The sequence below is a fragment of the Pan paniscus genome, chromosome 12 (genome assembly GCF_029289425.2).
Source record: "Pan paniscus chromosome 12, NHGRI_mPanPan1-v2.0_pri, whole genome shotgun sequence".
Taxonomy (NCBI): Eukaryota; Metazoa; Chordata; class Mammalia; order Primates; family Hominidae; genus Pan; species Pan paniscus.
In genome coordinates, this window is record NC_073261.2 from 82,613,214 (window position 1) to 82,635,712 (window position 22,499).

A 22,499-nucleotide genomic window follows, 5' to 3' on the forward strand; every position below is an offset into this window, starting at 1 on the left:
CTCAAAATGAACTTGGCTAGCAGGTACACAAATCTACAGATTGGAATGGCTTCTTAAAGGCTATCCCACCTTGGAAATAATCCTGGTTATCCGCAACACATGATGTTTTGTCCTGCTTCTTGATAGGATATCTCCTTAGATGTGCCTGTTCTTCAAAAAGTGGTATTTAAAATAAATGTGTCAGTCTCACAGCAGGGTGAAATTGGTGCTGATTAAAAATGCCCCATTCCAGACCACTGATGGCGACACTCTAGGTGTGGGGACCTGGGAATGTGCATCTCCTGTTTCAGGTGCTTCTTGCGCCTCACTGTTAAGAGTAAAATTTTGACATCTGTGAACCCAATTCCGGTTTCCTCCCAGCTACAGCTGAGAATGCCTTTTAGAAAGAATGTGTCTAAAGTGGGCACTTAACCTTGCATTTAAAACTGTAACCAAATACTCTTACTTTTATATTCCTAAAAACATATAAGCAGAAACTTATACATGCTGAATTGAGTATATACCACTTAAACATGTTAGAGGTAGGTAGTAGAAGATTCTTTTATTTTAAAAAAATTACACGTGGTTCTACAATATTTTTTTCCTTTTAAAAAGCTTCAAGATATACAGGGAGATGCACTAATCCAAGAAATCCAGCTTGTCCTTTAACAAATTATACAGTTTAACTTTCTTCACATATTGCCACAATAGTTAATTCACAGTATAATCTTATTTGTATTTGGAAAAGAAGAAATAAATATACAATAATTGAAATAGGTTCAAGAATCAAGCTCGATTTGTTTCCAAGACTTGGAAGAACTTCTTTTGTACTGTTCCAGTTCCTAAAACAAAAATATGTATCACTTTAAGAAAAATCAACTTTACTAATTCAAGGAGGCACCTTAAAACTGCCTTCTCATTTTTTAGATATAACAATGTATCCTTAGTAGCATTATCATTCTAAATATTTCTTGCCAATTATTTTGTAAATGATTATGCTTAGGACTTATTTTCTAGAAATACTGTCTTCAGAGTTTCTGTGTGGCTAAGCAGCACTCAGAGATGAATTTATTAAACTTTCAGACAAAATTATGTACATAAACTACATAATACATATGAATTGTCTTTCAACTAATGAACTAGACATCTGTCATCCTTCAAGTATTCAAAAGTGATCTTATTTTAATTGTTTGCTGTTCAGCTCTTATCAAAAACTTGGTTGAAGTTAGCAAAATATTTAAAAAATATATACCCAGGCTGGGTGCGGTGGCTCATTCCTATAGTCCCAGCACTTTGGGAGGCTGGGGCAGGAGAATTGCTTGAGCCCAGGAATTTGAGACCAGCCTGGGCAACATAGGGAGACCGTGTCTCTACAAAAACTGAGAAAAATAATTATCCAGGCATGGTGGTGTGTGCTGTGGTCCCAGCTACTTGGGAGTCTGAGGTGGGAGGATTGCTTGAACCTGGGAGGCCAAGGCTGCAGTAAACTGTGATTGCGCCACTGCACTCCAGCCTGGGTGACAGAGTGAGATCCTGTCACAAAAAAGTGTGTGTGTGTGTGTGTGTGTGTGTGTGTGTGTGTGTGTATCCTTTGTCCCAGTGATTTTACTTTTAGAAATTTATCATCCATAACAATAGAGCAATGCACAAGGATGTAAAAGAAGGAAACCCATTGCTCTGTCTCAGCACAACTGGAAACAACTTTGATGTCCCCCAGTAAGGACTGACTAAATAATTAGCATTCATTCACAGGTGGCTTCCAAGGCAGCCAGCAAAAATAACAGTGGCCACATGAAAACATAATGTGTGCCACATGAAAAAAGCACACAGATAGGGAGAGGGCAGGATACTTCCATTTTCTATTTTATATACATCTACCTATAGGTCTTGAATTTTTTCACAAGGAGTATATGTTACCTTTACAATTCATAAATAAATTTTAGTGGAGGTGGCTATCCTGCACAAGGCAACTGACACGTAAAAGGGACCATCTAAGGGGATGCCTCTTGGCCTCCTACATGTTGTTCAATGTCTAAATAACTGTACAAAGGTTGTCACCACTTCAAATAAACAAAACGTGGTTACTCTGCAAGATAAGGCAATCACTGCCCTTTGGCTAACATAATTGAAGTTCACAGTTGCTATGAAAAGAAAATCCATTCGAATTTTCAGAAAAATTGCAGAGCGTACCTTTCATACCTATACCCTAAGTTACTAAAATTTAAATGTTAAATGTTTCAAAATGGTATATAGACTTAGGAAGAATTTTTCCTTGTTTTTTTTTGTTTTTGTTTTTTCCTTTAACTTCCTCACTGGATTCTAGGAAGAATTTTCATGGTAATAATCATATGTAGTCTTTACAGCTTGTTTTATTTTTTTCTAATAAAGCTAATTCAGTTCACCAGTTATCTACCACTTGTGGTTTTAAAGATTAACTCATAAAGAATAAACAAATTGTTTACTGCAAACTTTGTCTTTAACTGGAAGTTAAATTATTTTTACCAATGACAAAGGTGAAAACGTTGTTTTGAGATTCTTTGCTGGTAGTATCTCCCTTTTGCAGACAGCAAACTGTGAGAAAACTAGGGCTATCACACAGGCCATGCCAGAGGGAGAAAAAGGAATAACCAATATGGGACAAAAACCACCAAGTCCACTAGATCTTCAACATGACAATGATATGGCCTCAAAATAATACATTGATGTTTTAAAGGGATAGCAAGTAAGAAAGTTTTCAGAAGATATCTGTGGTTGGCCAAGAAGACCTTAAAAATAAATGTTAATTGTAACCTTTTTTTTTTTTTTTTTTTTGCTTTAACAAAAATAATAGAAAAGAAGCTGGGCACAGTGGCTTATGCCTGTAATCCCAGCACTTTGGGAGGCCAACTCAGGAGGATTGCTTTAGGCGAGGAGTTCAAGACCAGCCTGGGCAACAAAAAACAAAAAATTACCCGGGCATGGTGATGTGTACCTGTAGTCCCAGCTACTTGAGAGGCTGAGATGGGAGGATCCCTTGAGCCCTGGAGTTCAAGGTTGCAGTGAGCCATGATCTCCCCATTGCACTCCAGCCTGGATGCCAGAGCAAGACGCAGTATCAAAGAAAAAGAAAAAAACACAAAAGAGGTAGAAGGGCTCAGCAAGTGCTTTCCACATTCGCATTCCCTTAAAATCGGGAATGCTCTAAAGCTAGAGGACTTTTAAAAAATAGAAAATACTACTTAAGTATTTTCTGGTGCCCATGTGAAGTCTGGCAAAAGACAGAACTTTAAATAATTAAAGAGGGCTAATCACGAAAGACCCTAAGTCTGCAGGAAAGATGAAAGGGGTCTTCCTACCAATCCTCAGATCCTTGAGGACTGACTTCACAGCACACAACTGGAAACAACTTAAGGTCTCACAACTACTCATGAAATAGTATGAAATAATATTCAAATTAAAAATTTTGTATAGTAGAATGTCAAAATTTAGATTCAGATTATCAATGAAATAACAGCAACAACACTGATAATCATTAGGGTATCTTTACAGCTAAAGCATAAAATTATGTTAAGGTCCTATGTGTGCAATCTGGAATCAATTCGTCTAAAACCACACAAATAAAAGTGGTTTAGAGGCAAACTTAGGATAGCATAACTTTTCAGGTAGGTTAAAAAAAAAATCTCGAACCAAGAGATGATAGGAATTGGTGATCTGCTGGCAGTGAGATACAAGAGATGAATGAAGGGTGATATGGGTACTGTGGGGCTGCCTTCTTTTTCCACACAAAATTCTTATGGTTTTAAGTCATTTAGAGAAGATAGATTTGAATGTGAAAACTCATGATGCTCACAAATACCCTAATCCTTTAATAATACTGATGTATATGAACTTAATAAAAGTGATCATTATGCAATATAAACAGATATTCTTATCAACAACAACAGTTAATCATTGACTCCTAGACAAATATTAATCAGGGATGACTTCCAACTAATCCTTACAGCCAGGCTGCAAACATAATAAGGGTTACATAAGGTCATTTTCCTGTTTCTACAACATGCCTCTCACTTTGCTACAGCTATAAAACCTCTAAATATTCATGGCATATTTTTCAAAAGTCTTCTGGACCGTTTACATAAAATGTTTTGCTTACTTCTCCAACAGCCCCCGAAGGTGAATACTGAGAAAAAAACCCTGGCTCCTACTCCCAGCTGACAGCTATTTTCAGGTTACCCTCGCAACAATGTGACTGCCACCTGAGAAGTTGCCGGGGCTTTCAATCTAGTGCTTACCATATATAAGTTTACTCATATAAGGACAGGTTCTGTACAATGTCTCATTTTATCAAATCAAACTAAAATCTAAGTTTGCTTGTTTGTTTTTAGAAAAATCTAGGCCAGGCGCAGTGGCTCATGCCTGTAATCTCAGCACTTTGGGAGGCCAAGGCGGATGGATCATGAGGTCAGGAGTTCAAGACCAGCTTGGCCAAGATGGTGAAACCCCGTTTCTACTAAAAAAGCAAAAAAAAAAATTAGCCAGGTGTGGTGGCAGGCACCTGTAATCCCAGCCACTCAGGAGGCTGAAGCAGAGAATTGCTTGAACCCGGGAGGCGGAGGTTGCAGTGAGCCGAGGTCATGCCACTGCACTCCAGCCTGGGCGACAGTGTGAGACTCGTCTTAAAAAAAAAAGAAAAAGAAAAAGAAAAGAAAAATCTAAGTATTTGAGTGATGGTGAATTTGCCAACTCTTAACATTCTTACATCAGACTTGTGTGTTCAAATGGGGCTATCTAGTGATACATGGGATGGTGGTGTCCACTTTTAAGCATTTTCCTGAGAGAACCTGGGTTATGTCGGGTATGTCTGTGTGCTTTCAGATCGTGCTTTCAGTCCTTAACTAGGCAAGATATGTTTTCTGGTACAAGGAAGGTATAGGTATGTCTGAATGTCCTAATCAAAAACAAAGCTCTTTATGTAATTCCACAAACCAAAGAATATTAAGAAAATGTCTCTCTAGCAGCAAGGTAAGAACCACCACTCATCTTTAATATAATGTAAACTGGAAAATCAAAAAGGTTTATGTGAACACTAAGTCATGTCTGGGTGGTGGGATGACAGGTGATTTAAAAATTTTTCTTTATTCATATCAAATTTTTATTTTTTCTACAGTATACTATTAGTGTGTTATTTAAATAGATGTACTACTTAAATAATTTTAATAGTAAAGAAGATACACTAAGTAAATACATTGAGAAAAATGTAAGGAATTCCCAAGGCACCCCAGGTTTTGTGATAAAACTTCAGATGAAATTAAGTAAATGTTTAGGATAATACCTGATCCTTCTGAATTCTCATCTCATCGACTTCACTTTCAGCATACTGAGGATCTCTCGCAGGGTCCTTGATATCTTTCAGCATGTTAATACTCTGAAATTACAAATCTCAAAATCACTTCACACCCATAACCCAAAATTCAATGGCTACCATCTGCCTAATAAACCAAGCTCCCATTCCTCAGCTTGCCACAAAGGCTCTCTACGATCTTTCTAGCTTTTCTCATCACCACTGAGGCCCGCTTCCAATTCCGCCAGGTCCCCTTTCAGTTGTCTCTCCCTTCTCTAACAGCCAGATAACTCTCTTTGAAAGTGGAGCAGGAACCATGTCTTACCCTTTTTTTTTTTTAACCCCCACAGTGCCTATTTACATTTTCAGCAAATGTTTAATTGATTTTTGAGCATAAAAGATAAAAACAAAGTTATCATAATAAGCCCTTTGACACATTTCCTATAACTGTTAGATAGTGCTAAAAATCTTGCTTTTAAAAAAATTAGAAATATGTACCTTTGGTGGAAAGAGCTTTTCATACACTTTTTTCCACAACTCCATTGGTGAGTGGGCATGAAGCTTTCCAATGTCATTTTCAGGAACAGGAGGAGATCCTAAAATAGCAAGTTTTACCACAAATGACTGCATTGATTAAAATATTACAAACTCCACCAATAAAAGAAATAACACTAACAAAGGTATACATCTCAGATCACTCATTTTCCCTCTCCTTAATATAGTCACCATAAAAATTTACCCTACCCAGCACAGCAAGGTCACTGGGACAGATTCTAGTACCGAAAGAAGAGGAGGCAAAGAGTAATGGGTAAACTGTAACTCTCATTCTCCACACCCTGTACCTATAGCTGTATCTATATCCTGTTAACCAGTAATTCCAGTTTTTGGTAGTGTTTGCCCTAGAAACACCTGCAAACTGGTACTGTATTAAGGATTTCACACTGCAGTATAATTTGTTATCAGTGAAAAATTGACCTACCACCAAAATATTCATCAGTGGTGAACAGTGCATTAATTACTATGCATAGCCATGCTCTGTAACACTATCCAACAGTTAAAATAAGAAATAGACCCATATATAGCATTAATATGGAAAAACTAAGGTATATTGGTATATTGAATAAAAAGGTATTGAATAATAGGGTATATTGAATAAAAGGGGAAATTCCAAAATGATATAGACTGAACATATAATTATATTAAAGCAAATCGTTTTTTTACACTATATACACGTGTGTAAAGGCATAGGAAATTGGAAAGAACACAAATTTGCTCCTTGTATGTACTCTTTTACCTTTTTACAAGGAGATATCTTTATGTATTACTTGTATAATTTAATTTGAAAAATTTAAAACTTTGCTGCCATTTGCAATTTGTAACTGGATATTTCCCATCTTTCTATTTCCAACAACTGTATTGTTCCCCAAAACTGTTTTACTGGTGATCTTCCAGGACATCCTTACCACTTTGGTGCGAAAGCCATTGATACGCTCCACTGACGTTATTCAGCTTTGCCAAGTTTTACTTGTATTCCTTTGTGTGTCTGTGTGTATATTAAGTTCTATACAATTTTATCACCTGCATAGGTTCATGTATTTGCTACCACAGTCGAGACACCAACTTAATTCCACTAGCACAAAGATCCTGTGTTGCCCTTTTATAGACATAACCTCTTCCTTCCCGACCCCTCCCCTGGTCTCCCCATCCATAGTTCTATCCCTACCCTCTGACCACCACTAATCTGCCTCCATTTCTAAAATGTTTTTCATTTCAAAATTTTTTATAAATAGAATCACACTGTATGTAATCTTTTCTAATTGGCTGCTTTTTACTCAGCATGATTCCCTGGAGATTCATCCAGGCTGTGTGTATCAATCATTTGTTCCTTTGTATGGCTGAGTAGTGTTTCCTGGTACAGATGTACCACAGTTGTTTAGTCATTCACCTGCTGAACAACTTCTGGGCTGTTTCTAGGTTTTGACTACTAAACATAAAGCTGCCATGAATATATGCCTAGAGATTTTTTGTGTGAGAGTTAAGTTTTCATTTATCTTGGATAAATGCCCAACAGCACAATTTCTAGGTCATATGGTAGTTGCATGTTTAGTTTCATAAGAAACTGTTAAACTGTTTTCTAGAGTGGCTGTACCATTTTACACTCCCACCACCAATGTATGAGAGATCTGGTTTCTCTGCATCCTTGCCAGTATTTGGTGGTGTCACTATTTTTTATTTTAGCTATCCTGTTAAATGTATAGTGATATTTCATTGTGGTTTCAATTTGCATTTCCCTAACAACTAATGATATTAAACACCTTTTCATGTGCTGCTTTGCTATTTTTATGTCCTCTCTGAAATGAAATGTCTGCTTATGTCTTTTGCCCACTTTCTAATTGGATTGTTTATTTATTTTTCTGTTGAGTTTATATATTCTAAACACTAGTCCTTTGTCATATATGTGGTTTGAAATTCTTTTCTTCCACACTATGGCATGTCTATTCATCTTCACAGGGGCTTTCATAGAGCAAAAGTTTTTAATTCTGATGAGATCTAAGCGCGATGATTTTTAAATTCAGCAATTATGAACTCTCTTCTGGCCTCCAACTATTCATAGAAGCAGAAGAATTCCATCAGCATTATCTATCAGTACAACAGTGATTCTCACTGCTACTGGAATTAAGTTGGTGCTAATGATAATCATAAACATCAGTCTCCATGAACATTCACTAAGCAAAATCACCTCCATTCCTTTCATTCCAATTAATCTATAATCTCATTACAAAGATTTCTATATTTGAAGTCAAGTCACCTTTAGCTTGTAAGACTAACAGAGGATGGGAAATACAAAAAAAAAAACAAAAAACAAAAAAACCCTACTGCCCATTAGAATGTTAAAAGCAAACTACGCCACCTGCAGAGGATAAAGAAGTGTGAGGCTCACAGATCTTCACAATGAAAACAGTTTCTGTGGGAAGGTAAGGGCCTTGAGATATAAACTCTTAAACTTCCTTTTGATTCAGAAGCCTATAGAGTCTATGAGTTTAGGAAATACATTCCATTAGATGAGGCATGCTATTTCATAACAAAAAATCAAATCATACCTAATTGTTACAACTGTGTTCTTTTTGGTTTACTCTACCACTTCAATCTCTCATATACTTGCTAATTGCCTGTAATATGTAGCTTTGAATTTCCTCACTACTCTATGCTCCTAGCTTCTTTAAAGCCAAGGAGCTAAAATTTAAAAGTACCTGGAAATCAGTGGGGGAAAGAAAATACATGCAATTTGTTTTTCAGTGGAATAGAGATCAGAAATGAAAAATCAGTCTCTTATGTGGTGACATCACTTCCATCACAAACATGTCAATGTGATGCATGTTACATGAATACTGGGCATATAAACAAACACACAGGAAATAACAGCAATGATAATGAAACCAGAAATAGGAGTATGTTGGAGACAAAGTGAACATGGAGTAGGACAAAATCAATAAGCAATTAAAAAAAGATTGAACGATCTTAATAAGTTCACTAACCTATTTGACCGAAAGAATCCAATCCTGCTGTGATAAACAGCGGTTTATTCTGATCCACACATATTGATTTGCTACGTGGAGAAGAGAAAGATTCTAAATTAGTTTAGCAAATAGATTTGCTGCCACGCTCGCCTGTAAATATGACAGCAATATTATCGGCTAGTTTTACATTTAGCCACTAATGAGAGCATTGCCCCGAATGAATGAGTGACTATCAATTTAAGTGATTTCAAAAATTAACATATAGCATAAATAAACGTTTTATAGGAAAAAAAGTGACAGACCCTATTACCTTAAATCAAAACCAAGAGAAGCAGCAAGGCTAAGAAGATACATACCAAAATTTTCAAGTCCATTTCAAATCAATAAAAGAAAGTGATAATAGAGGGAAGCTACTAAAGTGTGGGAAAGGAAGTAAAAGAAATCAGGGAGCTAGTATAATATTATCATTATTTTATTCCAGCCTCAAACTAAATGTTATGTAACATTTTGCTTGTAAAATTTAAGAAATATTTAAAGAATATAAGAAGCAGGAAATAATATTAAATTATCCCCTTTATGCTGTTTTGACAAAATAAATAATAATTAAAAATAATAAAATAATTAATAAAATAATAAAATACATAAAATACATAAAATAATAATTTAAAAAGAAATTATCCCTTTAAGAATAGCCATCTGGGTCACTTTCCTGGTCAAGACACAAGAGACTGAGTAGAACAATAATCAGATGAGACAACACTGGCTAAATCAATCACTCAATAAATGATATAAAAAATATCTTAGCAGTACCTTTTGTCAATGCCAAATGCCAACTGGTTGATAACTCCACGTATTTTTAGTAATAGAGCTTCTGATTTACTGGTAAACTTTAAACAAATCAGGAGAACAAATTATATGCTCTATTTTCCAATCACAGAAACAGGTAAAATAAATATGGCTTTGAACAAATACAGATTACAAACAGAATCACTATTTAGTTGCCCAACAAATACTTCTGTTTGAGTAGACAAAACAAAACCTGAATAAAGAAATCTTGGTAACTTTAACTCGTCCTTCAAACTTAATGAGTACATGATGTGGAAAGGACTTGTGTTTATGTACTCATCATTTCAGCTACTCACACAAATGGACCATAATCACTGTCAAATAATTTCTTTAAAATATATATATATGAATGTATGTTTATGGGCTGTATGTGTGTAAACATACTCATTATGGTCTAAAAGAAAATTTTCCAAAATGCAGTTGGGTTGGTTAGAAAATAAGAGGTATACCTCAAAAGTAGCTTTCACATCCAAGGGCGTATTGCTGCCTTCCAAATAGTCACTGTGGGACTGCAGACTGGTCTAATGATGCTGATACTCACTAAGGTAATTTTTTAACTTCTTTTTAAATTGCTTTTGGTGCCTAAGCTACTGAATATTTTCAGTGCTGGTATATAACTAGGGAAACCATAACCAGAACATTTCAGAGAATGAAAGGGGTTGGGTACTATTAATAATTAAGCTGTGACATCAGATGAATACCAGGACATATGGTTACCCTACAAATCTTTAAAAGCTAGATTGGATTTCTGTAGATACCAAAAGTCATTCACAGCCAAGTCAAAATGACTAAGAGGTATGGAAGTGGGAAAAACAACTTTGAACTGAAATGAAATCTAATTATGAAGCAAGGATATCAGCGTTATGGTTCCAATGGCAATTCCACAAGATAAGCCTCATTCTGGATTAAGAACAGAAAGTTCTTAATGCTCTCAGAGAAAGTATTCAAACGAGAATACTCGTGTATATATAAGATCTGACACATTTATTAAAGAAAGCATTGAAATAATTGTAATGCTTCTACTGAGACCATGTTTTAAAATACATACAGAAAACTTTAACTGAATTTTAGAAATATAACTGCTGTTTAATTTTATTTTCTTTATGAGAAAGGAAAAACCTAATCACAAACATATTTCATAGAAGATAGGGCTGGGAGAACATTAGATGTTTTCTAACCCAACTCCTCCATCTGCTGCATCAATCACTTCTAAAACAACCTTCACAAAGAACTGTAGGCCTTCTGCTTAAACAAACTCAGTGCCTGGGAACTCATCTCCCCAAATAATTCATTGTTTTCAGATAATGGTAGTATTAGAAAGTGCTTTCATATTTTGAGTAAACTCTATTGATTCCTTTTTCTGGACCTTAGAATAGCAAAGAATGAATTTAGTCACTTTTCCGTGGAACATTCCTTCAACTATATAAGAGAGTTATCACATTTTAGGTGATATTCTCCTGGTCCTCATATATAATAATTTTAAGTCCTTGCCATCCTCATGGCTCTTCTCTGATTCTGGTTCTACTTATCAGTCTTCTCCTGTTCTTTTGGGGGGCGAGGAGCATATTGGTTTTTTAAGAGAGGGGGTCTCGCTCTGTTTCCCAGGCTGGAGTGCAGCAGTGTGATCATAACTCACTGCAGCCTCAAACTGCCAGGCTCAGGCAATCGTCCCTGCCTCAGCCTCCTAAGTAGCTAGGACCACAGGCATGCACTATGATGACTGGCTAATTAAAAAAATTTTTTGTCAAGACAAGGTCTCATTTTGTTGCCCAGGCTGGTCTTGAACTTCTGGCCTCAAGTGATCTTCCCACCTCACCCTTCAAGTGTTGACATTAGAGGCAAGAGCTACCACACCTGGCCTGTGTTTTGTTTTTATTAACTTAATTAGATTGTTCATAATATTGAATCAATATTCTCAACTGCACTATATAGGATCAACTATAGTGTTGGAAAAAAAAAAAAAACCTGCTAAATTTCATGGAATTTTGCAAAGCAGTACCCAACTTTCTTCCTTAAATGGGGCAGAGGGTAAGAAGAGATGTGAAACTGAAAGATGGGGCTTTGATCACTTTGGCTACATTCTTCCTGAAAGGCCTTATGGTTCCTTTGGTGGTCCAGAAGTACTCCACTAACCCAAACCCTGTTCCTTTAGGCTTATTAAAAGCTGAGATGAAGCCATTCTCAAAGCCATTCCCTGGTCCCTGATCTTGTTTGATCTCCTGGGCCATGGTTAATCCCAGGCTTGCTGTGGACTGCGTTGACCTGACTTCATCTAAATTTGTACCCATGAGACCAGACTGGACCCTCCATCAAATGTAATCTGTTCCTAAAGAAATACAGGGATTTCCCTCAGCTAACTTTATAACCAGCATAAAATGTGTGACCCTCTCTAGTGGCAAAAATAAGTAACTGCAAGATCTTTACCTCTGTACCCTCGACGAGCCATTCACTTTAAATTCCCCATATCCTCTCAAAATAGTAAAGAACACTTCCCAAAGTACTGTGTCAACCTAATACGTAAGCAAATACGATTCAAACATAAAAGGTGATCATTTTTAAGAAAATACATAATGAAATGTGTAATGTTTTGAAAGGTATAAAAACTGACAACACATATTTTGTACATATTACTTTCAGTGAAAATATTCTAGCCATGAAAGCAAGGGGCTAGACCATGTTGTCTCTAGGTTCCTCTGAGTGCTTTAATTTGGAGGAAAAAAGAGACCATTAACTAATTATTCAAATGTAAAGGAAATTTTTTTTTTTTTTGAGACAAGCTCAGTCTGGAGTGCAGTGGTGTGATTTTGGTTCACTGCAGCCTTGACCTCCTGCACGCACGTGATCCTCCCACCTCAGCCTCCCAAGTAGCTGAGACAACTGGTGTGTGCCACCATGGCCAGCTAATTTTTAAAATTTTTTGTAGAGACAGGTTCTCACCATGTTGCCCAGGCTGGTCTGAAACTCTTGAGCTCAAATGATCCTCTCGCCTTAGCCTCCCAAAGTGTTAGGATTACAGGTGTGAGCCACTGCACCCAGCTGGAAATTTTTTTAAATAAAAAGTTTTGGCCAGGCATGGTGGCTCACGCTTGTAATCCCAGCAGTTTGGGAGGCTGAGGAGGGTGGATCATGAGGTCAGGAGTTCAAGACCAGCCCGGCCAACATAGTGAAACCCCATCTCTACTAAAAACACAAAAATTAGCCAGGTTTGGTGGCACGTGCCTGTAGTCCCAGCTACTCAGGAGGCTGAGGCAGGAGAATCACTTCAACCCAGGAGACAGAGGTTGCAGTGAGCCGAGACCATGCTATTATACTCCAGCCTGGGTGACAGAGTGAGACTGTCTCACAAAAAAAAAAAAAAAAAAAAAGTTGTTATATTTTATTGCATTAAAGGACATTTAGTAAAGTTTAGTCCTGCTATGGGAGATAATGATAACAGTGATATAATAACCAACATTTATTGAGTAATATTCTGTTCTAGGCCCTGTGCTAAGCATTTCACATGTACTCCCTCTTTGAATCCTCACAACAATCCTATGAAGAAGGTACTGTTTTTCTCCATTTTACCCTGGAGGACAATGAGGCTTAAGTGAAATTAAGTGACTTGCCGAAGATCACACGTCTAATAAATGGTCACTCTGAGATGCGAACCCAGGGAGCATGACTTCAGATTTCATGTTTTTAACTTTTACAACAAACAGCACTTTTTTAAAGAGCCCCCATCCCCAATACACACACTGTTAGAGTTGATTTTTGTTTTTCTTTTAGGGGAATATAGATTCTAATTCTTAAGGGGATACGAAAAATGAATAAATAGATCATCAACTTATCTCTTTAAACTTGGTTGGGATTTATGGATATAAGCAATTTAGAACTTTTGTTCCAAAGAAGGGGGAGACCATCTAGAAGTGCATGTTCAACAGATGCATTATCAAACACTCTGTAAGGAGAGGTCTTCAGCAGTGGGAAAGCAACAGGACCATGTGCATTAGCAAAAGCATTTATCCCTCGTAGCTGTGCATCAAGTTGCTGATTTCCAATTTGGTACTGTCCATTCAAGCCCAAAGGACAAGAAATGTACAAACCATTAATGATGCTCCATAATAATGTGCAACAAATCGAAGTGTCTTGCATATTACCTTTCTCTTCTCAGACTCAAAATCCTGTAGAAACATGTTATTTTAAAAAGTCAAGATAACCAAATATCTATAGCAGGAAGATTCAAATTATTAAATGTAGAATAGATTATTTCTTATTTTTTTAAACTCACTTTCAGGAATAGGATTCCATTTCCTTGATATTTGTTTCATAGAGAGTTGAACAATAGCTGCAGCCTTCTTAGAACTACAGCTAACAGATCTTTCTTTGTTTAAATACTTAGCTCAATAGAATTTAGATATAAGCACACATTTCATAGTGTGGAATTCTAACGATTCTCTGACAAGCAAAGATAAGAAGGAACTAATTTTCTACTTTCTTCAATTTAAAAGTTGGGAAGTAAGTCCTATTCCCCAGTGACTGGGTTGAAGACTTTTTTTTTTTTTTTTTTTTTTTTTTGAGACAAGCGTCTCACTGTGTAACCCAGGCTGGAGTATAGTGGTGTGATTACAGCTCACTGTAACCTCAAATTCCTGGGCTCAATTGATCCTCCCCCTTCAGCCTCCCAAAGTGCTGGGACTACTGGCATAAGCCACTGTGCCCGGCAAGATTCATTTTCTAAATCTGCCTTATCCCCATTCTAATCACTGCATTTATTTTCTTTACCTATTTTTTTCTGTCCCAACTATGTCTTTTCCAAAATCTTTAAGATGCATGACTTAACCTATTCCTTCAATAATTATTTTTCTTATTTTGATATTATTTTTGTACCTCCCTCATAAAAAGCACAGCCATATATGTACAACAAACTCAGCTAGAAGCGGAAGAGCTTACCTGAAAAACATCATATTTACTTCCAATTATGACCAGAGGTACCGGAAATGGGTCAATTAATTCACGATCCTGTTAATAAACATATTTCATTGAGTTGTTGTAATTCTTTATTGCTAGGTGCTTAGCAATTTCTATTTACTTCCAAAAACATTCCATTTTCAGTCTCTTCATAGATGTTTACTTAATTTGCTTGACATAGAATTTGTTCTAATATTTAACTTTCACTTCCTAAGCTATATTTCATAAGTGTAAAACTAGAAATGGCAATTCCCTAAATTACTATGATATTTATTATTTTCCTTTTTCTACCCTTTTATTTCCTTATATAACATATTACCTTCCTGGTTTTTTTTTATTCTATTTTATGTTGACTGTTGGAACAGCATTTATCCGGCATAGATTTGTTTTGTTCCATTATTTCCTATGAAAAACACTTCCTTTCTTTTTTTTTTTTTGAGGCAGAGTCTCCCTCTGGAGTCAGGCTGGAGTGTAGTGGCGCGATCTCGGCTCACTGCAACCTCCGCTTCCCAGGTTCAAGCGATTCTCCTGCCTCAGCCTCCCAAGTAGCTGGGACTACAGGCATGCACCACCACACCCAGCTAATTTTAGTATTTTAAGTAGAGACGGGGTTTCACCATGTTGGCCAGGATGGTCTTGATCTCTTGACGTCGTGATCCGCCCGCCTCGGCCACCCAAAGTGCTGGGATTACAAGCATGAGCCACCGCACCCTGCTACACTTTCTTATAAACTCTGGATAATATAAAATGCTGCTCTCAGTTTTCTAGATGATGATATTTATTATTGTATTTGAAGAACTTGTGTTACTATCATATCAACTTTATAATTTAATTAGCTGTGAGATGATAAAAAGATACTGAGTAAGTGACAGAAACGAAATGAATGTAAAATACAGAGTGATGGTGAAGGCTATTACAACTCTACCCCTTGCTTAAAGTTGTAGCTTCATCTAGTCTTTGTCAGGTGACTTTTGTACAATCTGGCTTTTTATCTTCATTTTTACAGAGATTATAAAATCAGTATCAAACCACTACTTTAAAACTCTATTTCTCTGATTGGTGTAATATGACATAACAATCACAGAAGATGTCTAACAAGAAGATATAAGGAACCTTCTTCCTTGTTTTGCTCTTACTGAGGTTTTAATAAATTGCTGTAATTTTCCAGTGAACAGGTTCATCTACATCAAATGAATTTCAAGTCATGCATAAAAATCTAAAGAAGTTGTTTCTGATGTTATCATTAACTATATATGGGACTAAGGATTCCAGTAATAATCCCAAACAGCAACTCACAGGATGATCCTTCTGCATATTATTCCAGATCTTCTGTCTCATTTCAGAAACTGCTTTAGCATTTGTCTTTCCCAGTTTCATTATCACTTTGTCTACATGGCTTTTTGTGGCTTGCAAGAGATTTTCCATGGTGGGCCAGAGATCATTAGGTTTTGAAAGATCCAGAACGAGAACAAGAGAAAACGTCCTAAAGAAATAAAAACACTTTTCAAAAAAGACTCAAAATAATTACCATTTTGAAATCCTAATGTACTGAAATTTATCTAAGAATAACTAAAATATACCTTAAGGGGGAAAAAAAACCGTAGCATTATTCTAAGACTCCCAAAAACAAAAAACCAAAGTCATAGCCTTATTTATTCCAATACTTTCCTCTAGTAATATTTAAGTGTTACAATAGTGGAACTAAGTTTCTGTTTGAACTAAAAGTAGTTTAGTTCAAATAGAGAAGCTCCAAGAATTTGGATCGACAATGCCACATTTACATCCAGTTTTACTGTGTGCTCCAAAAAAGGGAAGCAAAAATAATAAAAGAAGCAAAAACAGTAACAAAATAATCAGGTAAAGGAGAAGAAAATAGATATATGGGTGGACCTTGCTAGGGAACTACCTAGTTAATCTCCACAATAACCCTCTCCAGAAGATGTTATAACGTCCATTTTATAGATTAGAAGTCTGAGGCACAGATTTATATAATTAGTAAATTGTAGAACTGGTATTTAGATCCAAAGTTACACGTTTTTCTGCAATACCATTCTGTCTCTCTGAAAGCACACTCCTGACCACCAGATACATGACCACCATCACCACATGCACTTGTATTCTGTTCATGCCCATCAAACATAAACCTAGACTCGGCACAAAAACAAACATTCCTGTTCAAAATTGGGCAAAGAGGCCAGGGATGGTGGCTCATGTCTGTAATTCTAGAGCTTTGGGAAGCTGAGGCAGGAGGATCACTTGAGGCCAGGAGTTCAAGACCAGCCTGGGCAACATAGTGAGACCCACTCTCAACTATATTAAAAAAAAAAAAAGAAGGCAAAAGACTCAAATAGACATTTCTCCAAAGAAGATATACAGATGGCCAATTAACACATGAAAAGATGTCCAACTTCCTATCCGTTAGGCTAGCTATTGTCAAAACATTTTTTTGTTGTTGTTTTTGGAGGAGGAGTCTCTATCGTCCAGGCTGGAGTAGAGTGGCATGATCTCAGCTCACTGCAACCTCTGCCTCCCGGGTTCAAGCCATTCTCCTGCCTCAGCCTCCCAAGTAGCTGGGATCACAGGCATGCACCACCACATCTGGCTAATTTTTGTATTTTTAGTAGAGACGAGGTTTCACCATGTTGCCCAGGCTGGTCTCAAACTCCTGACCTCAGGTGATCTACCCACCTCAGCCTCCCAAAGTGTTGGGATTACAGGTGTAAGCCACCACTCCTGGCCTAAAACAATTCTTTAAATGAGAAGATAACAAGTATTAGTGAGGATACAGAGAAATTAGAACCCCTGCACATTGCTTATGGGAATGTAAAATGGTGCAGCCACTGTGTAAAATAGTATAGTGATTCCTCAAAAAATTCACCATAGAATTACCAGATGATCCAGCAATTCCACTTCTGAGTCTAAACCCACAAGAACTGAAGGAAGAGATTTAAACAGATAGTGTACACCAATGTTCATACCAGCATTACTCACAATAGTCAAAAGATGGAAACAACCCAAATGTTTTGCATGGATTAACGGATAACTGAACTGTGGTATTTGTTTACACAATGGAACATTATTTAGCCTTAGAAGTGAGGGAAATCCTGACACATACTACAAATGGAAGAACCCTGAAGACGTTATGCTAAATGAAATAAATAACAAAAGGACAAATAATGAATGATTTCATTTATATGAGGTACTGGAGTGGTCAAATTCATAGAGACAGGCAGTAGGGATGATAGTTGCCAGGAGCTGGGGAAGGAAAAATAAGGAGTTATTGTTTAATAGGTAAAGAGTTTCAGTTTGAGAAGATTAAAAAGTTCTGGAGATGCATGGTGATGAGAATATACTTAATGTTACTGAACTGCACAGTTAAAAATGACTAAAATTTTACGCTATGTATATTTTACGACAATAAAAACTAAACATTTGTAAATCTAGGAGTATTTTTAAAAATGGTTATAATAAGTATGTAGAACCATAATCCTTGATGGTTTAGGATTATATCCAGTATAACCAATATATCCTTGATCAACACAGCAAACATTCTGCTAGAAGACACAGCACAAAATTATAATATGTTATTTAATTATTTTGTTTAGTTCAAGTAAACAGGCTATTTAGTATAATTCAAGCAAAAGAGTAACATTTCTGTTGGTCTAAATTCAGAAAGTAGTCTTTTACACATTAATTATCAAATTTTCTAAAAATTATTGTGCTATTACATTGTCTAGGCAATTATATTTATGTCATTTTAATAAGCTCATAAGCAGTTTTGCTTAAGTGTAAAAATTGTATATACATTTTTAATTGTACTAATTTCATTTTTAGGGTTTTGGTATGGTTGTGTTTCAACTATGATTTAACATTTTTTCATTGTGATGAAATGGATATAACATAAAATTTATTATTTTTTCAAGTGAAAAATTATTCTAAGCAAAAGAAAAATAAATTACTCAAATTTTTTCTAAGATTAAAATTTTTGTTTACAGTATATTAGAAATACTTTTGATACTTTTTACCTATTTCATAGCAAATGACAGCCAAAAAATTTTTTAAAATAAACTCCTAAAACAGAGATTCAGACTACAGGAAATGTTCTATTACAAATTGTCTAAAGTGTGTGGAAATGTTCAATGCATTTATAATTCTATAAACAGTTATTTCAAAGATAAACAGTATCTAACAGTATTTGGCAATATTGTTTTCTCAAGTTGTGAGACTTCATCCAACACAAGGAAATTATGTGTCAAACTAATTCCAGTCAAAAACACTTTGAGTGTTTTTGACATGATGAATGAAATGTTTTTCCATGAATTATTTAACCACCCAGCAACCTACTTTAGACCCAAGCCTATGGCTCCCTTTCCCTTTCCCTCTGTTGATCATAACCCTGACCCTTCCTCTCTCCTAAAGCAGGTCCCAGCTGTCCTGGGGCTCCAGGGAAAGGAAGACCAAGACCTCACAAATGAAGTATTAACCCTTGGGATGATCTGGCTTCCTGCAGAACCTAGAATTTCCACAACCCCAGCAGGCCAAAACCTTTTGGGCTTCAAGAAGGGGAGTGAGGTAATAAAACAAGTCAGTCGAATAGGAGGCGACTCCCAACCCGGGTAAGAGCCAGCTCCTGTATTTTCACCCTTTCAGCCTCTGGCCACTGTAACTGGAAGCTCCTCCCACCCTCACTCTCTCTCTCTTTTTTAAAGAGACAATGTCTCACTCTGTCACTCAGGCTGGTGTACAGTGGTATGATCATAGCTTACTGCAGCCTTGAACTCCCTGGCTCACGCAATCCTCCTGCCTCAGCCACCTGTGTAGCTGGTACTACAGAGGCTTGCTATGATGCCTGGCTAATTTTATTTTTTAATTTTTTTGTAGAGATGGGGTCTCACTATGTTGCCCAGGCTGGTCTTGAACTCCAGACCTCAAGTGATCCACTGGCTTTGGCCTCTCAAAGTGCTGAGATTACAGGCCTGAGCCACCGCACCTGGCCCCTCACCATCTCTTCTCAACCACACCACTAGGCACTATTCCCAGGCAGCTTCACTTATTTGTCACCATTAAAGAGAGACAAATGAAAAACTATATAACTGTAAAATTCCATGTTCCTGAAAAATAAAATCATAGAGAAAAGTGTTCAAAAGTGGAAAAGCAAGATCTAAATATGTATATAAAATATCCCAAACCTGTACAAAGTCTATTTACAGACATTGAAAAGGCTGAAATACCTCAACATGTTAAAGTGGTTATTTTTTAATGTGATTCTGGCTCCTTTTACTTTGTGTCTTTCAGTATTTTTACAAGTTTTCAGTAAGAGCATATATTACTTTTCTAATAAGTGAAAGAAAGTAAATCATATTTCACTAAAAGGAAAAAAAAAAGACCAAATAAAGCCAACCGTATCCAGCCAGTTCTAGAAAAACAACTGTCCCATTAACAAGAAATAATTCAATCCTCCAAGGAGCTTAATGACCAACATGTAACAACTAATTGTCAAGCCCTTTGTATTTGATCCAGGCAGCAGCAATGGTTTATGTTAAACTCTAAGAACAAAATATTTCAGATTAAAAAAAATTGTTTTTCTTAGCTAAGACCAGTTCCCAGGAACACTGTAGGAAATGTCACAATTTTCCACATATTTGGCCAACATGTGGGAGTTACTGTCAGGAAAACATCACTCAAGCGTTTTGAGGTTTTCCTCTAAGTTCTATTTCTCTAAGGTCAGCAAACGGAGAGACTTTCTCTCTTCTCGGACATATAGTCTTCCTTTAAATGAAGCTTCAAGAATATTAATTAGCATTAAATTCAAAGGTAGCTTATAATACTCAGCTGAAGAAAAAACTCAGAGCCGAATTAACTCATACTGAGATGGATAATGGAAAGAATTAAGCTTTTCAAATTTATTTTTACAAAATGAATTCATTGCCCAAGTGTAATTTGATGTATTTTTGTTTGTTTGTTTTCAGCTTGCAAAATATGTTACTGGGGGGAATGTCAGCTATCTCAGTTCAGCACGGGCCAAAATCTTGGTTCTTTTAAAACTTCTTTGAAAGCATTACAGGTTAGGCATTTAGAAAGGAAGTGGGCATAAGCCTTCAGCAACATAAAACTGTGCCCCAAAATTCTGACTGAGAAAAGCCAACTCATATTCCTCCTAGGGACACTCCTGTGTACTTACAGCTTTTCCTGGAGCTGGCTCACTTACCGTAAGGTGTCACTTGTGATGGGTATGCTGATTAAGTCCAATAAAGAGGTTCCTCCACCGAGTTCCCAAAAGTGAGCGATATCTTTTGGCTGAAAAACAAAAATTTTTGATTTTTTGAAGTTTAAGTACTTCTTATATGTCATTAGCACTTCCCAGTAATAATTATACATACAAAATATTGTAGTCCTTAATCAACCCTTTCTTGGCAGTCAAAATTTTTTCCTTTATCCCATCCCTCAAAATGCATCAAAGTGCCTATTCTGAAGAAAAATGATGAACTATTCAAAATTGTTTATATGTGTACACAAATGCCCTAATTCTAGTAATACCTAAACAGAAGACATCAACAGTGCGTCAATCTTGTAAATAACATATGTAGCATATACTTATGCAGATTTTAGATAAAAATTAACCTGTTCAACAAATTTCGTATTATCTTTTGGAAAACATTTATAATTCTAGATAGAAATAAAACAGGTGAATAGGAAAACATTCCTATTTAGGAAGACAGAAGCTCGCAGAATGAATTAGACACACGTAAGGCATGAAGAAAAGGGACAAACAAATGGCAGTCCTGGCTGCGGATCAAGATTACTTGAGCAAAAGTATAAGCAGACAATTTGTTCCTAATTCCTGTGGAGAATCTGACAGGCTACCACTGACAATAATACACGGTAGGTGGGGGAACAAGAGTTCAAACAACTGCTTCTCTTTTCATAGGACCCTCAAAATAATAGGAAACTGAAAGGGCTAGGCAGCCAAGAAGTTCAGAAATAAGATCATCTAGGGTTGGGTGCAGTGGTTCACACCTGTAAACCCCAGCACTTTGGGAGGCCAAGGCTGGAGGATCACTTGAAGCCAGGAGTTCAAGGTCAGTCTGGCCAACACAGTGAGACTCCATCACTATAAACAATTTTTTTAAATTAGCTGAGTGTGGTGGTACATGCTTGTAGTGAATTTGTGGTGACAGTTTACTTGGGAGGCTAATGCGGGAGGATTCTTTGAGCCCAGGAGTTTGAGGCTGCCATGAGCTATGATCCTGCCACTGTACTCCAGCCTGGGAAACAAAGTGAGACCTTGTCTCCGAAAGAAAAAGAAAAGAAAAGAAAAAGGACCATCGATTCCATAAGACGTTCCTAGACTGTTGGCTAATGGCATTTCTGCTTCTGTCCTGACACTGAAGACCCTTCAGGTCACTGAAATTGTGAGGAGCTGACAAAGTGCTTCTATTTAGGACTCCTAGGGAATTAAATCTGAGAAAGACATGATGCTTCCAGAATGAATATGGAAATATCCCACTTGATAGTACAAAGTTTAGAAAAAAAATTACACAAGTTTTTACGTATCTGCTCCCATGAGCCTGGAAGAGACAGATTGTCAATAAAATAAGTTTTAGGTGAATATATATTATTTTGGATTTTTGACAAAATTTCATCTTGTAATCTCTACAATTGTTTGGCTGTTCATATTTGAATCATTAATTTTTGTGGGAAAAATAATTCTTCACTGGAAAATCTCCCTCCATTCACAATTTGATAAAGGGAAGCTTTTAGAGCTCTTCTCAAAAGTTAAGCTTATGAGAGCTGTCTCAAAGTTTCCCATGAAAAGCATAATTACATTTCTAGGCTTATTACTCATGTCAAAATTCAAGTGACTCACAAAAATGAAGTTCTCCTGTATC

At 36.5% G+C, this 22,499-nt stretch overlaps 1 protein-coding gene across 6 annotated transcripts in view; it reads right to left on the reverse strand.

The window, feature by feature from the left end:
• Positions 1 to 22,499, reverse strand: part of DYNC2LI1 (dynein cytoplasmic 2 light intermediate chain 1) — a 54,605-nt gene that overhangs the window by 18,058 nt on the left and 14,048 nt on the right. Inside the window, exons 5-14 of one of the 6 annotated variants that reach the window (XR_008624366.2) lie at positions 20,819 to 20,907; positions 15,907 to 16,093; positions 14,593 to 14,661; positions 13,746 to 13,823; positions 9,628 to 9,704; positions 8,836 to 8,906; positions 5,798 to 5,895; positions 5,291 to 5,383; positions 2,951 to 3,048; positions 516 to 821 (exon numbers count right to left, since the gene is read on the reverse strand). Coding sequence is in view for 5 of the 6 variants with exons in the window: in XM_008961297.5 (XP_008959545.1) it covers positions 17 to 145; positions 5,291 to 5,383; positions 5,798 to 5,895; positions 8,836 to 8,906; positions 9,628 to 9,704; positions 13,746 to 13,823; positions 14,593 to 14,661; positions 15,907 to 16,093; positions 20,819 to 20,907 (891 nt within the window). In the remaining variant the exon portion in view is untranslated. Of the gene's footprint in view, position 1; positions 151 to 515; positions 822 to 2,950; positions 3,049 to 5,290; positions 5,384 to 5,797; positions 5,896 to 8,835; positions 8,907 to 9,627; positions 9,705 to 13,745; positions 13,824 to 14,592; positions 14,662 to 15,906; positions 16,094 to 20,818; positions 20,908 to 22,499 lie in introns of those variants that run through there. The other 5 variants (XM_008961296.5, XM_008961297.5, XM_008961298.4 and 2 more) reach the window with 5 other exon arrangements.